We start from the raw sequence: 16,218 nt of genomic DNA, 5'->3' as shown, positions 1-16,218 counted from the left end.
AGAGGTTGGGCAAACTTGGATTACTTTCTTTAGAGAGTCAGAGACTGAGGGATTATCTGACAGAGGTATATAAAATTGAGAGCATGGATAGTCACAGTCTTTCACAGGGCTGAAATGTCAGATACGAGGGAGCATAAGTTCAAAGTCAGGGGGAGAAATTTAAAGATGTGCGAGGCAAGTTTTTTTTTAAATTCAGAGGATGGTTAAAGGCCTGGAACATGCTGCCAGAGGAATTAGTGGACACAGATATGATAGCAATGCTTGAGAGGCATTTAGACAGACACATGAACAAGTAGGGAACAGAGGGATATCGGCAATGTGCAGGCAGCTAGGGTTAGTTTAAAATGGCATGATGATCAGCACAGACATAGTGGGCCAAAGGGCCTGTTCCTGTGCTGTACTATTCCAAATTATTTTGGAACAACAACTGCAACAGATATTAAATGGAAATGGTTTCAGTGTTACTGAGATACCACATACCTCTATGTCAGGAGATGAGCTGTACTAAATGAGAAACTTGCACTATGGGCAAAAGGAAAAACGTGAGACAGACTGCTCATCACCGAGTTCTCACTGGGCCTACATGGGTTATAAGGTCATTGATATTGTACTTACACTGTCTCCTAGGTGCAACATTAGTTGCTCTAGAATCAGCAGGTCACGACAGATGAGGAACCGAGTCACGGACATGTGGTATACTGCCTGACACACAATGTTAATAGCAACATTGCTGCCAAAGAATTGAGTGATGTTCATCCGAATGTGTGGAGGCTGGACTGGAAAAAAATAGGAAGAAAACAAGTGAAGGGGACACTGGGAATGAGAACCTTCCCTGCACTGCTAATGTTACTACAATGGCACAGCTCTTCCTTCAGGGTCTCTCCTGCCTGGTTGATGTTCTGCAATTCTAAAAACGAAAAATATAAAAATGATTTTTAGGAAAAACTTCCATCTCACTGATGAGGGCTTTAATGCAATCCATGTCAAACAATCTGCTTTGAAAACTCTGCTCTCATTTTGGAAGCTGTGACAAACTCCACCAGAGCCATTGAGACAATCCACAACATTCGAAAATTAGCAGAATCTTTAAAAAAAAAATCAGGATCTGGATCTTCACCAAAAACTCATCATACCTTCCTTGTGCCAAACCCTATCACAGTACTGACGTTCATTCAAATCTATTTGTTTGCTTGCAATATAGTGTTTCTCAAATAGGATGGAAACATTACCTTTGCCCATCTTCTGCGGTAGAGTCAATAAAGCAATTTTTAAGATAATACTGAAATACAATACACTGGGCAGGCAACATAGTTGTTGTAACCTAATAGTGTCAACAGTGCCATGGAGGTCTGCACCTTGCACCCGGAGCTCTCTACCCAGTGTGGTACATTGTGGTTAGGCAGATTAGCAAAGAGGCACAAACAAGAAGTACCCCAAGATACATCATACATCTCCCTGCAGCCAATTCAAAAGAGATCTGGGGGCAGGGTGGCACGTGGTGCTTGACTAACTGTGCAAGGGAACTGAGAAAGATAAATTTACAAAGGATTCTTACAGTACGCAATATAACCAAACATACAGTTTATATAGACACCAGGCTCATACTTTACAGACAGTATTTCAGTCACTTGCTCATACCAGAGACAGACCTGTCAGCATCAGAAACAAAGTGCAACCACAAAGCAACAGAAAGTCTTCCTAGCCTTCTCACCCTCCCAGTCAATAACTACAGCAGGAAACATTTTAGGCAGATTGCTGTGGTGCAAAAAGAACCAATCTAACATGATTGGTCAGTGTTTTAATGACGCAAATAAGAAAGTCAAGCCCGACATAGTTCATTGCCAGTTCAAAGACTAAAAGTCTAACTTGTCTGGGGAGGCAGAGCCACAGCTGACCTCTTACCTACAGCAGCAGGATCAGTGAGCACCATCCTCACACTGTTCCATTCAAATACATTGGACCACAAACACAAGCAGAGAGAGAGTCCATTGCCAGTGTTTGAATGGATGTTTTCAGATTCACAAATCTAACAGAGCTGGCCAAAAAACAAGATCAGATCAGATTCTGATGGTGTAGTCCATCAATTAGCACACAGCTCGAGACCAGGAATCACCCCATACCATCGCCTGTGTCCAGGTCACCCTCCTGGTCCATTTCCCGCAGCAGCAACTGGATTACGTTCCCTGGGTTACGGATATCCTGCAATTTACTTTGAAGCTCCATATGCGTCTCACTATGAAAAACAAGAGGAAGAGGTACAATTAAACTGATCCATGGGCCCTTAAGGACAGCTTCACAATCCATGATTGGATGAGGGATGAGCACCATAATGGCAGCACAGCTGTTGAAAATACAACAGAGCAGAGAGCGCCACTGCACTCCAAAGCTTCGTTCATATTCCACACTCCAAGGAAACCTTCCAGCCCAGCGAGCACCACTGTGGAAAAGGACAAGCGTAACAATAGGGTGAGAAAACCCATCATCTCAAGGTGCCAAGGTAACTGCCTCTCTACAATCACAGGCTCCTGCTATTCAATGGGAACACCATCCGCCACAAGGAACAGCACTGGGTCAACAAAGTGGTCCTCCAACACCGATGTGGCGGTGGAAGACAGACAACAAAAGCCATTCTGATCAGCACCTCACTTGTTCTCAGAACAAAGACGACAGATTGATACAGAAGCAGAGGCACAGCCATCTGCTCAGCTCAGTTCACTTCATTTCTTGTGCTGCAAATATTCAACTGATCATCACAAAGATAGATGTGGGCGACTCATTATTCTTGGCCATGCACAGAACTAACATGCTAATAAAAAACAACAGCCAATTACACAAACCTCCTTTCCAATGCTTGATATCTCCTAGACTCCGACAACAAATCAACAATCCGCTCTTCCTCTCCCAAAGTTCTGTCCAGAACGTCTGGTTCCTCATCAATAAGGTGTTTTCTGTTAGTCACTTTATTGTGGATAACACCCGCAGTATCATGGCTTTGAGTGAAACTGGAAGACTATTAGTGAAACCTTCCAATATGCTAGTACTTTCTAGGAGCTCAGACTAGAGCAAGAGATGGACCTTGGAAGGTACAGAAACTCTGAACTGTACAGACAGAAAGGTAACTGAAGGCTTGGCATGTAGGCCCCCAAAGTGAAGGAGTCTACATGAACCATCACCTTCCTGCAGTACAGCTGCCACTTCTAGGTCCCAGAGCCCAGTTAGAGTACAATACCTTGCAATAAGAATGTAAGAAATAAAGGGAGGTCGAGGGAGTGACATGGCTGGCAGCTCAATGTACCAGGGTAGAGATGCTACAGCAAGGATAGAAGGTGAAGCAAGAGAGGACGGGGATTTGTATTTTTGATTAGGGAAAGTATCACGGCAGTACTGAGAGAGGGCATTCTTGAGGGTTCATCCACGGTCTCTATCTGGGTCCAACTAAGAAATAAGGGGGAGATCACTTTCATAGCATTGCACTATTGGCCACTGAACAGCCAGCTGGAGAATGAGGAACAAATATGTAAGGAGATCACAGATAACTGCAAGAATAACACGGTTCTAAAAACGGGGGATTTTAACTTTCCTAACATTGACTGAGACTGCCATAGTATTAAAGGCTTGTATGAAGAGAAATTTGTTTAGTATGTTCAAGAAGAAATTCTCATGCAGTATGTAGGTGGCCCTACCAGCGAATGGGAAAAACCTGACCTCCCCTTGGGAAATAAGGTAGGGCAAGTAATGCAAGTGTTAGTGGGAAAGCACTTTAGGACCAGTGACCATAATTCCATTAGTTTAAAAACAGCGATGCAAAAGGATAGGCCTGGTCAGCAAGTTAAAGTTAGACTTGGACAAGGCCAAGTTTGATGGTCTTAGACAGGTACTTTTAAAAAAAGTTGATAAGGGAAGGATGTTTGCAGGCAAAACGAGGTCTGCTAAGTCGGAGGCTTTCAATAGTGAGTTAATGAGGGTTAAGGGCTAACATGTTCCTGTTACAGTGAAGGGTAAGGCTGGGAGGAATAGGGAACTCTGGGTGACAAGAGTTAGTGTGGCTCTGGTCAAGAAAAAGGAGACATACAACATGAATAGGATACTGGGGTCAAACAAATTCCTTGAGGAGTATAGAGGGTGCCAGAGTACGTTTAAGAGAGAAATAAGGAAGGCTAAAAGGGGACAAGAGATGGCACTGGCAAAGAAACTAAATGAGAATTCAAAATGATTCTACAATAATGATGGGCAAAAGGGTAACTATAGAGAGGATAAGGCCTCAAAGATCAACAAGATCATCTATGTGTGGAGCCACAAGAGATGGGTGAAATCCTAAATGAATATTTCTCATCAGTATCTACTATTGAGAAAGGCAAGAATGCTAAGGAACCTGGGGAAATAAATAGTGATGCCTTGAAGGGAGTCCATATCACAGAAGAGGTGGTGCTGCTAGTTTTAAAACACATTAAGGCAGGTAAACCCCTGGGACCTGATGAAGTGTATCCCAGGATTTTGTGGGAGGATACAGAGGAAATTGTGGGCCCTTAGTAAAGATATTTGTATCACTGACAGTTACTGGTGAAGTGCCCGAAGATTGGAGGGTGGCTAATTCTGTGCCATTATTTAAGAAAGACTGCAGGGAAATGCCTGGCAACTACAGACTGGTCAGCCTAATGTCTGTGATAGGTAAGTTGTTGGAGAGGATTCTGAGAGATAGCATTGACAAGCAAGGATTCATTTGGGACAGTTAGCATGGCTTTGTGTGTGGAAAATCGTGCCTCATGAATTTGATTGTGTTTTTTGAAATGGTGACTAACAAAGTAGATGAGGCCAGTGGGATAGACATTGTCTAAATGGGCTTTAGCAAAGTCTTTGACAAGGTACTGCGTGATAGGTTGTTCACTAAAGTTAAATCTCATGAGTTCCAGGGAGAGCTTGCCAACTGGATGCAAAATTGGCTTGAAGGTACAAGACAAGGGGGTGGTGGTGGAGGGCTGTTTGTCAAACTGGAGGCCTATGACTAACTGTATGCCACAGGGATCAGTGCTGGGTCCACTGTTATTCAGCTTTTATATAAATTACGTGGATGAGAATTCAGGAGGTACGGTTAGTAAGTTTGTGAATGACCAAGATTGGTGGTACAGTGGACAGTGAAAGTGGTTATATGAGAAGACAGCGAGACCTTGATCAAGTCAGCCAACGGGCTGAGGAATGGCAGATGGAGTTTAATTTAGATAAATGCGAGGTGTTGAATTTCGATAGGTCAAACCAGGGCAGGACCTACCCAGTCAATGGTAGGGCCCTGGGGAGTGTTATAGAACAAAGATATCTAGGGGTACAGATTCATAGCTCCTTGAAAGTGGAGTCACAGGCAGACAGGGTGGCGAAGAAGGCTTTCAGCATGCTTGCTTTCATCAGTCAGATCACAAAGTACAGGATTTAGGATGTCTTGGCGCAGCTGTACAAGATGTTGGTAAGATTTACTAGGATGCTACTCGGATTGGCATGTTTGAGTTATAAGGAGAGGCTGGAGAGGGTGGGATTTTTCTCTTTGGAGTTTAGGAAACTGAGGGGTATCCTCATAGAGTTTATAAAATCAATGACAGCCATAGATAAGGTAGATTGCTAACAGCTTTCCCCCATTTGGGGAGTCTAAAACTACAGGGTATTGGTTTAAGGTGGGGGTGAGAGATATAAAAGGGGTCAGAGGGGCAATTTTTTCCACACAGAGGGTGATGGGTGTCTGGAATGGGCTGCCAGATGTAGTGATGGAGGCAATTACAACTTTGTCATTTCAGAGGCATTTGGACAGGTACATGGATCGGACAGGTATGGAGGGATAAAGACCAAACCCAGGCAAAAGCGTGAAAACTGGGTGGATGGACGAGTTGGGCTGAAAGGCCTCTTTTCATACTGTACACCTCTATGACTCTGTGACACAACTGACTATGACCAACTTGGAGTTGGGTACTGTCAGCTTTGGTTCCAAATGGTATTTTTTGACTAAATAAAGAGCACGATTCCTGATTGTACAAAACATAGCACCAGCAGTCAGTCTAACTCACGTGTCTCTGGCTAGAAGGTACTCAAGGATCTGCTCTGCAGCCTTTTCAGGGGGATGTAGGTGGCTCACTGCTGTTTCCATCAACGAGGCCATTTCCAGAGTGATGGTGTCTCCCACCAGCCGAAGACACTGCACCAAGCGATGTAGGTCCCTCGCTACATCTGGATCTAAAGGACAGAGAGGAAACCTATTACACCTTGTATAGACAGCAGCACTCACTTTGACCACCTGAAGATGGTCAAGAGAGCCAGATACCCAAATTAAAATCAGTTAACATCTTGAGAAACAACAACAGTTTAGACAATGCATGTCTAAAAATAAACAAAACCAGTTACTGCACAAGAACAGTACTCTCAACAGAAACAAAGGACAGAGAGATTCACAAAGGACAGGACTGCAGCAATAGAGGCTTGCATTCATGTGTAATTTTCAATTACAGCCTGGATCATTACTCAAAAGCCACTGGGTGCACCCTAGTGTCTGTGTGAGACATGAACTGTTCTTGACGCAATGAACACTCTGAATGGATGGTTTAACATAACGTCATTCCGCTCAGTACACAAACCGTACAGCAGCTGCACTGCTGGAACACCAAGAGGGTCCAGTCTCTTCGGGGTGCACTGTAACTCTCAGTGGGCAGGAGAAATCCAGGAATCCAGGAATCCAGTCACTGATCACCTGTGAGCTTTCAGCACTGCAATTCTAGAAACCAACCCAGAAGAACGAAGGCAAGATGGGGAAGGGGGAAAATGCCTCAATAAACAACGCATCCAATAACATTAAGTGCAATGAAAAATATACCAAGTGCACCCCAACTATCAGCATTTATGGATCTCAGTAAATTAACCTGGGAGGGGCAAAAGGTCATTTTCATTCTTCCGAGGGATGCAGACATCATTGGCTAGACCAGTGGTTATGAGCAATCCCCTATTGTCTTTGAGTTGCTGTTGAACTGCCTTCTTAAACCAGTGCTATCCTTGTGGTGTAAGCATTCTCATAGGTCATCGCGAAGACACTTCCAGGAACCAGTGACAGTGAAGGAACAGCTATACATTTCCTGGTCAGGACACTGAGTTGTTTGGAGGGAATCTTGAAGGTGGTGGTGTTCCCATTTATCAGCTGCCCTTGTCCTTCAAGATGGAAGTGGTCGTGGGTTTGGAAAGTACTGTCTGAGGATCTTTGGTGAATTTCTGCAGTGCATCTTGTAGATAATACACCGCAGCTGCTTAGCAAGTCCTGCAGAGATGTCCTGCAGCTGAGATGACTGACCTCTAACAGTCACAACCATCTTCCCAATGAGTCAGGTGTGATTTCAGCCAGTGAGTCCCCTGATACCCATTGATTCCAGTTATGCTCCTTGATGCAACCTGATATCAAAGGCAGCCACTTTCACCTCACCTCTGGAATTCAGCTTTTTTTTGCCCAGAACTATTGCCGGAATGTAGTCAGAGCCCATATCCAGTGCCCAGGCAATACTTGATATCACATGGAGTGGATCAAACTGGTTGAATCCTGGCATCTGTCATGCTGGAGACCTCCACATTATTCACTTTGTATTTCTGACTGAAGACTGTTGCAAATATTTCAAAATGTGCTCATGGATCCCCATCATTAAAGGTCAGGATATTTGTGGAGTCGTTTCCTCTTAGTTAGTTGTTTAACTGGCTACCAGCCTTCATGACTGGATGTGATAGGACTGCAGAGCTTAGATATAATCCACAGTGCAACTCCATAAGCCAACCAGGAAGAACCCATAACAGGGACAAGGCAAGGAGATATTAAAACTACTAATGTACGCAAAATTACACATTTTTTGACTGTATTTAACTCACCATCCGTGAGGGAACATTCATCTTCCAAAAATAGGCACTCATCTGAAGACATGTAGAGGTGATCGATGGTAAGGCAGGGAAAGAAGAAAGACTGGAATCCCTGCCAAAAAATGAAGTGAATAGTCAGAACTACTCCAAATCAAGGAGGAGTATTCAGCTCATTTCATTGGCTACCCATGAAATTTAGTATGACATTGCACACAAGGAGATCATTTCGTCAACCCAGGTTTTTCTAAAAAGTGGATAAAGGAGGCTTCTGGGCTTTATTTACCAGGAGCTTGGTGACTAGGGAGGGAAGATCAACCAACAATGTCAGTTAGCTGCACATTTATATTGAGCAGTTCAGCTGATAAAAGACCTTCTTCATTGGTATTTAATGAAAACATTCAGGATAATAAAGGAAAGAAGGTATAACATCCTGCCACAGTTTAGAAAGGATATTCTGGTCTGGGGGCCTTTGATGAACGGTGGGCAGGCGCCGTCACTGTTTGTTTTAAGAAAGCAATGCTTGAGAGATACGAGACCTTTACTGTAGTTGATCTCCCTACACTGTCTATGATCTTGCTACTAGCAGTAACTGGCTACATTTTCAACTCTGTACCACTAAGGGCTAAACCAGAGACGTAGCCCTCTGTTTTGTACTAGACGTCGACAGAAACTAAGCAGTGTCACTGTGCCTAACTCGAGGAGAGGAAGAGAACGTTTTCATTATTAACTGTAAACCATTTAAAGTAATTTATCGAGATTAAAAAAAGGAAGCGTTGGATCGACACAGTGCATTTGCCAGTGCCAGCTAAATGTGGTCACTGTGTCAAATAGGAAGCAGCCAAATTGCAGAGCAAGATCCCATAAATCTCTGACTGTCACTGGATATAAATACCAAATTGGTGATTTGTACCATCACCATTCTTGTCATTCCCCTGTGGGCTAGCTCATCAGAAATCCATCATTCTGCTCCCGCCTCCTCTCCCTTGACAAAAAATTATTATATCTCAAAATACGTGCCCATGGTGAAATGACACCAAGCTGAAACAATGCCCCTTTGCCCCAGTGCTGACTGATGAGAGGGTATCTTCCTAAAATACTGCCCCTTTCCCTCCCCACAGTTGTTGCCAGATCTGCGAAAGCATTTCTACCATTTTCTGCTGTCGATTTTCTTAAGTGTCATTTGAAGGATAAATACATTGACGCTAGAAGGACACTGAAGAATTTCCTCCTCTTTCTCAAGATAGTGCTTTGAGGTCACGAGCTTAGAAGACCCATGAAGACAAGCATGAACCCACTTTAGTAGTCTCATTGGAAAGACAGCACCTCCAACAGTGCAACACTCACACAAGGATGCAGAGAAATGCCAGACAAGGCCTTACTGTTGACCTCATACCCACAACCCACTAACTAGGAGCTGCGTGTGATACTAACACCACGGCTTAAAACATGGTCTAAAAGCTGCACCCACCTATGTAGACAACTTGTTAAATTAGATTTCTGCTCTAAATCACTTCTGTTGTGGGACAGCAGGTAGCAAAACCCTTGCAAAGCTTCTGTTAAAGGTTTTTCAGTCAGACGCAGGATGTAGCTGGTACCAAGCTCTCACCTTTTTCAGCAGGCACACCATGTTGGTGCGTGCATTGACGAGCAACGCAAGAGGTCGTGCCAGGGCCTCCTGGTACTGTAGGCAGCAAGCATAGAACTTGGACCAGAATTCCACTTGCAGCTGACGGTATACCTCCTGTGAGAACTCATACTCGGTCACACTGTTCTGAATCTAAACACAGCAAAAACATTACAAGAGATGGCATTCAGCATCAGACCACAAATTCAACAAGAGAACACCTGACTAAATGATGCAGACAAAATGTCTCAACTCAGTCGTCAGGCATAATAGAATCCTTTCAGTCAAATTCATTCATTAATTCATTCCCCATGCTGGGAAAATAACACCAATGTGTTTTTGAATGTGAAGGAATACAAACAGGCAAAATGGCCTCCCTTCAAGCACACTGAAATAGTAATGAGTTAGAAGCTCTCACATTTGACAAGAAAAGTTGAGAGAAGGAACTTCTTGACTGATAGACTTGAGGAGCGAAGAGAAGCTGTGATGCATTTCAAGCACAATTAAACCGAGATCAAGGAGTACAGGCCACACTGTGCAACATAATTATAACATGCATCATGTAACACTGCAGTTATCCACGGAACAGGCAAGCACAGATTGAGGAGTAGGACATCTCGTGGATTTAAAGAATATTAAATTCTAATATCTCCAACATTACCGCATTTTCCACAGCTAATGTTACTTCCTTCTTCAGCCCATCCATATCTGGGTCAACGATTCTGTCTGCCCCTCGACAATATATCTAAAGCAAAGATTCAGAGCACAGTGACCAAAAATTGTTAACCATTGGGTTTCCACGTACTAGAGCTACGCTCCTTCCTGAATCAGACTTACTACTACCCACGGTGCTCTCAGAGAATAAAACTAGATTCTGTAAGGTACACGATGATACTCAACAGCCCAGAAAAGCAGAGAAATATACATCAGAAGTTTGTGTTTTCATCAAACACAACCACAGTTTAATATGCCTATACAGCAAAATGGATTTGGGTGTACTTGATAGCCGGCTGAACTGGATACAGATCCATGAATTGACCTTCAACCAATTACAAATACTTCAGGTGCCTGACATCTTTAGACAGTGGATCTGTTGTAACTGCATTATTTGAAATGAAGATCAATGACAGGAATGGAAAAGGGAAGAGAGAATGCCGATGACTACTTAGAATCTTGTGACAGAAAGTCTGAAGCTAAGGTAACAATTCTGAGGCTTTTGGAAGCTGACTGAGCCAGGTTCAAGAGGGCCATTTCAACGTTAAGAGCATCTCATTAAGTGACTTCCCACTTCTCATGCAAAGAGCCAATGTCCAAATTATATAGCACTATTCAGATTCTCAGGATGTCCTAACAATCTTCACATCCAAAAATGTACCTTACGACATTTTTTGAATGTCGAAAATTAGTGGAAACCACGGTCTAGACAGTACTTCATCTATTGCTTGTAGCCGCAATTGTCATGTAGGAAAGACAGCAGCTACAAGCAATAGATGAAGTACTGTCTAGACCGTGGTTTCCACTAATTTTCGTCCCGGCTGCACAGGACTCTGATGCCCGGGTTTGGCAGGGCCTGAACAGTGATTGGTGTGCTGACGCCAATTGCCGAGTGTGGAACACTGCACTGTCTATGCTTGTGCGATGTAAAGAGAACGGTGGTCCAGATAATTAAGTTTAAACCATATCTCAAGTCATCATGAGACGATGTATGCATATCTGAGAGGGCATGAGGAAGTGCTGTGTTCCCTGTCTCAGTGTCTTCGATAAATTTAATTCCAATAAATTTTGACACTTCCATCAAATCAGTGATATAAACTGTAGGTACTTGAGATCCCAGCAATGATGACAGTGGCACGCCAATTGTTACAACTCACCAATGTGAACGTGACCCAAATATCTCTGCTCTCTGCTTCTCACTGGTTAAACAATCCTTAAACCCTAATGTTGGTCCCATGGTTAAAAACATTGTTTCCAGGTTGTTGACTTGCTCACTGAGCTGGCTCATTTTTGTTCAGATGCTTCGTCATTATGCTAGGTAACACCATCAGTGAGGCCTCCAATGAAGCAATGTTGTTCTACTCTGGCTCAGAACCGGAAATGACAACTCAACATAACAGACTGGACAGTGTAAATTCCAAGCGGAGTTGAACAACATGCTTCATTGGAGGCATCATTAACGGTGTTACCTAGCATGATGACGAGACATCTGAACAAAAACAAGCCAGCTCGGTGAGCAAGTCAACAATCTCACCCATAACCCAAGCTACAAAGCTTTGCAAAAATCTTACACATTGTCTTCAATTTCTCTCATCCTACATCAAGATTTTGTTCTGCACTCTTTAGCAAACTAATAGCAAGAAGAGAAATGAGATGTGAAGTCTCCTCTCTGGAGCTTCCTTCTGTATCTTCTCTTCATTCATGGGATGTGGGCATTGCTGGCTGGGCCGGCATTTATTGCCTGACCCTAATTGCTCAAGAAGGTGGTGATGCCCTACATTCTTGAACCGTTGCAGACCATTCGCTATAGGTAGACCCAAGTGCCATTAGGGAAGTAGCTCCAGGATCTTAAACCAGTGGCAATCAAGGAACAGTGATATAATTCCAAGTCAAGGAAGCGAGCTGTTTTGTCTTGGATGGCGTAAAGCTTCTTGAGTGTTGTCGGGGCCGCACTCATCCAGGCAAGTGGTGAGTATACCATCACACTCCTGACTTGGGTCTTGTAGATGGTGGACAGGTTTTGGGGAGTCAGGAAATGAGCTACTCGCTGCAGAATTCTCAAGTCTAACCTGTACTTTTGATCCAGTCAAATTTCTAGTCAACAGAGATGTCCACTACCTCCATGACATTGATGTGAAGGTAGAAGTAGGTTCTGGTTGATGGTGGTAGACATTCAGGAATAGTAGCACTGCTGGTAATGTCATGGGAAAACCAGACAGATCTTAATGTGGCATATCCCACATCGGACTAGTCTGGGTCCTCAAGATCCTCACCATTGAATGCCTATGGCACAGACCCACAAACACAGACATTGCTCAAATGCACTAGCCTCCCACTGAACACAGGTTATGGTCTCGCTTGGAACAATATCACAATAAAGCAGCAAAGCTTTTAATGGAAAAGAATAGCAGAGAAAACAGAGCTACCTGTAGAGCTTTCAGCAGGGCATGAGCTGTAAACCGGCCTGGGGCAAAGAGGTATTCCAGGTAGGCTTCCTGTTGAGAGATCAGCATTTTAATTTAGTCAACAACATGCACTTGCATACAGCCTTTAAATGTGCTTAACCAATGTATTTTACAGGAGACATGCTTGACAAGAACTTCACACTGAACTACAGGGATGTCATAATATGCCAGACCAAGGGTTTAAGGAGAGAGGAGAAATCGTGGGATAGAGTGTGGGAACTGCAGGGTCTCAGCTGCTGAAAGCACAGCTACCAAAAGAAGAAAGTGGCAGATACATTGGCACCAGAGGACTGCAAGGATTGGACAAGGTTAGACATGGGTTAAGCAATGAGATCAGGTTCACTGTGGAAAGGACGAGAAGCCATCCAGAGTAAATTAACAAATGGCCAAATTCACTGGCACAAGAACAGATCTGCCAGAGGCAAATCAGAGCCTTAAATAAAGGGGATAATGGGATAGCTGCTTTTAAAGAGGAAGGGAATTTGGGCACAAACAAAGTACCTTCCAACGAGGCATAAATAAAGGGCAAAGAAATCCGATGATCATTGGATGACAGCTAGCTAACACATCAGGGAATCCCAAAGTCTTCTATAAACACGAGTAGTGAAAGGACAGCATAGGGAAGGGATGATACCAATCACAAATTGAAAAAGGAGACCTAAACGTGGAATCAGACAAAACAGTTGAGGCACTAAAGAAATACTTTGACTTCGTCAAGGACGCTGCTGGTAGTCACAGTGAAAAAGGAGCTGTTTGAGACCCTAGATGGCCGAATCTGGATAGAAGTGAGTAAGAAATAGACTGGTTACATTTAACACTGGTAAGTTACCAACATTAGAGAGGATGTATCGACGGATACCGAAAGAAGTCAAACGTTGAAACTGCGTAGACGCTGGCTGCAATTCACCAACCCCCACCCCAATATTCAGGTATTATGTGAAAGGTTTGGAGAATTGTAGATGTCACCTTGTTATCTAAAATAAAGCTGTAAGGATAAATAAAGTCAGTTTAAGCTCAGTGGGGGGAAACATTTAGAAATGATAACTGAGGGAAGAAAGTTAATAGTCATTGGGACAAAGGTGGATTAATTAAGCAAAGTTAGAATAGAGTTGCTCAAGACTAATCATGTTTAACGAAACAGAGCCTTTTGGCAGGCTTACAGAAAGGCTGATGAGTGTAATGTGATCTTCCAAAAGTCAACTGACAACGTGCTACATTATAGGTTTGTGAGCAAAGTTGAAGTTTGTGGAATCAAAGGGACAATGTCAGGATAGATATGAAATTAACAGAGACAGGAAGCACAGCAAAGATGAGTGTGTAACAGCTCCAGTCCAAACAAAAAACGAATGGTACTTTAATCTAGGTATAAGCATTGGGGCTACTGCTTCTCCCAATTAATATTAATAACAGTGACTTGGAAACTTGGACTAAACTCATAAGTACCATAAATTGTGAGGAAGATAGTGATGGACTTCCGAAGTGCAGAAGCTAGTGGAAGGGGTAGATATGTGGCAGATGGAATTTAAAGCACAGGAGTACAAAGTGATAGTTTTGAAGAGACAGTATTAAATAAAGGATACAATGACAACGGGAGGCCGAAGCAGAGGGTACACCAGCCCAACTGACGAGCTCCTGCCGCACATTTCCACCTAGATCCGCACTCCTCCACCCCAACTCTGCTCCACCCCCATCCTCCCAGACTCTGACCCCCTCCATGAATCTGGGTCAGCTCAGACTCCATCACACAATGTTTCCAACCCACTCACCCACTGGCTGAGACTGCCTTCCTTACACAAAACCACGCAGCTCCTGTCCACTCTCAACCTAGATATATAATTCTCCTTGTTCCATAGTACCACTCCAACTCCCCCCCACCCACCCCCACCTCCCCACCCCCTCCCCCCAACACAAATGATTGCTAATCCATATGAACAGGCAAAAAAGAGGGCTATCCTGAGATCCCTTCTGGCACATTCAAATTGTTAGTAAGACACCTCGCCTGGGCTGAAGCTCCAAACTATTTATTCACAGCAACATGATAGCATAGTTTTTGTCTTGACGAAAACATCACATCACAATGCATTTACCAGTGAACCTAGCAGCATCAACATCATTAAGCCTGGTGGAAACTGTCATGTCAAATATGCCCAGGGCCAGGATTATCAAAACGATCAGATCCCAATTTCAACCCTGCTTGTTCTATGAAGCAGCTTGCTGGCTAGATCACATTTGGTCAGTCAGATTACGGTAAAGCGTTCTGGAGGGAATGAAGGCTCACCTTAGGGTCCTGGTCCTCTGGTATGTATAATTCTTCATCAGCAACAGGCTGTGTGAAGACCTGATTCCACTGCCCAGCATTGTTGCTGCAACAAAAGAAAACCATTACCCTTTGGCTACAAGCTACACCTCCCCCACAGCTAAACCTACTTCATTTTCAACAGTTACCCTTCCTCCACCCCTGAAGACATATGAACATTCAGCAAAACCAATCGCTGAGAAACTCACATTAGTCCTGGCAAGAGACACTGAATGTACAGAAGGTAACCGATAACGAAGGGCAAAGAAAGATACTCAAAATTCACACTTTGCAAAAGGGGAGGTGTGGGAATTGGCACTACACCTTCAGAGGTGTGGACATCAATAACCACTAGGTCACAGCCAATTTTAACACAATGTCACTGTGCTCAGACAGGTGTGAACCTGGGACTGTCCCCAGCTGTTAGCGTTGCATTTACCCGTGGAATCAGACCTGGGCCATGAAACATTAAGATATAAATTATGCATCTGCAGTTGTGCAGGGCAACAGAACAAGAAGGGAGGGGAATGGAGTTGGCGCTGTGGGATCCAGTGACTTGTATCCACATTGGTGGTAATGACATTAACAGTATTAGAAAAGGGCACTCTGCTAATAATCTCTGGGTTACCATCTGTGGAACACAGAAATTGGACAGGGCAAGTAAAGTGAAGGAATTCCACACACAGCTCAAAATTGGTGAGTGGAATCGGGGCAGGGCTGGTGATGGTGCTGCTGGTGAGAAGTGTAGGCTCACAAAATAAAGAGATATGTCAGAATTACAGGACAGTTATTTGGATACTAATACACAGAGCAAAACAGGAAGGGGCAATGTACAAACATAGAAAATCTACAGCAAAATAGGGTCAATGGGGAAAAAGAATGGTAAAAAGGCAAAATTAATAGTTCTTTACCTGAATGCATGTCGCACAAAGACAGGTTAATAGGTATAATCTTATAGTCATTACAGAAACAAGGTTAGAAAATCAAACTAAGTACTAAATATTTGTGTGTAAATGTTTGAAAGGAAGGGAGAGGAATGAAGAGATGCACAAAGTAAGGAAGGAATGGATAGTGGTTGTTAATACAGAATGGAGTAAGTATGTTGCCAAGGAATAATCTTCAATTGGAAGATGTACTTTCCATATGAAAGAAGGTAGGAAACAAAAACAGTCAACCATGGTGACCGGGGAAGTTAATGATAACATCGAATTGAAAAAAATATATAGCATGGCGAAGGTTAGTGGAAACCCAGA

At 43.4% G+C, this 16,218-nt stretch overlaps 1 protein-coding gene across 1 annotated transcript in view; it reads right to left on the bottom strand.

Moving 5' to 3' along the window:
• Positions 1-16,218, bottom strand: part of nup160 (nucleoporin 160) — a 176,302-nt gene that overhangs the window by 36,613 nt on the left and 123,471 nt on the right. Inside the window, exons 12-19 of the mRNA XM_048545757.2 lie at positions 14,948-15,032; positions 12,631-12,699; positions 10,152-10,235; positions 9,473-9,643; positions 7,879-7,978; positions 6,048-6,213; positions 2,121-2,233; positions 616-776 (exon numbers count right to left, since the gene is read on the bottom strand). Coding sequence (XP_048401714.2) covers positions 616-776; positions 2,121-2,233; positions 6,048-6,213; positions 7,879-7,978; positions 9,473-9,643; positions 10,152-10,235; positions 12,631-12,699; positions 14,948-15,032 — 949 coding nt within the window. The remainder of the gene's footprint in view (positions 1-615; positions 777-2,120; positions 2,234-6,047; positions 6,214-7,878; positions 7,979-9,472; positions 9,644-10,151; positions 10,236-12,630; positions 12,700-14,947; positions 15,033-16,218) is intronic.

This window comes from Stegostoma tigrinum, chromosome 17 (assembly GCF_030684315.1).
Source record: "Stegostoma tigrinum isolate sSteTig4 chromosome 17, sSteTig4.hap1, whole genome shotgun sequence".
Taxonomy (NCBI): domain Eukaryota; kingdom Metazoa; phylum Chordata; class Chondrichthyes; order Orectolobiformes; family Stegostomatidae; genus Stegostoma; species Stegostoma tigrinum.
The sequence above is the reverse complement of the archived record's forward strand: the minus strand, read 5'-3'. Positions and strand labels throughout refer to the sequence as shown.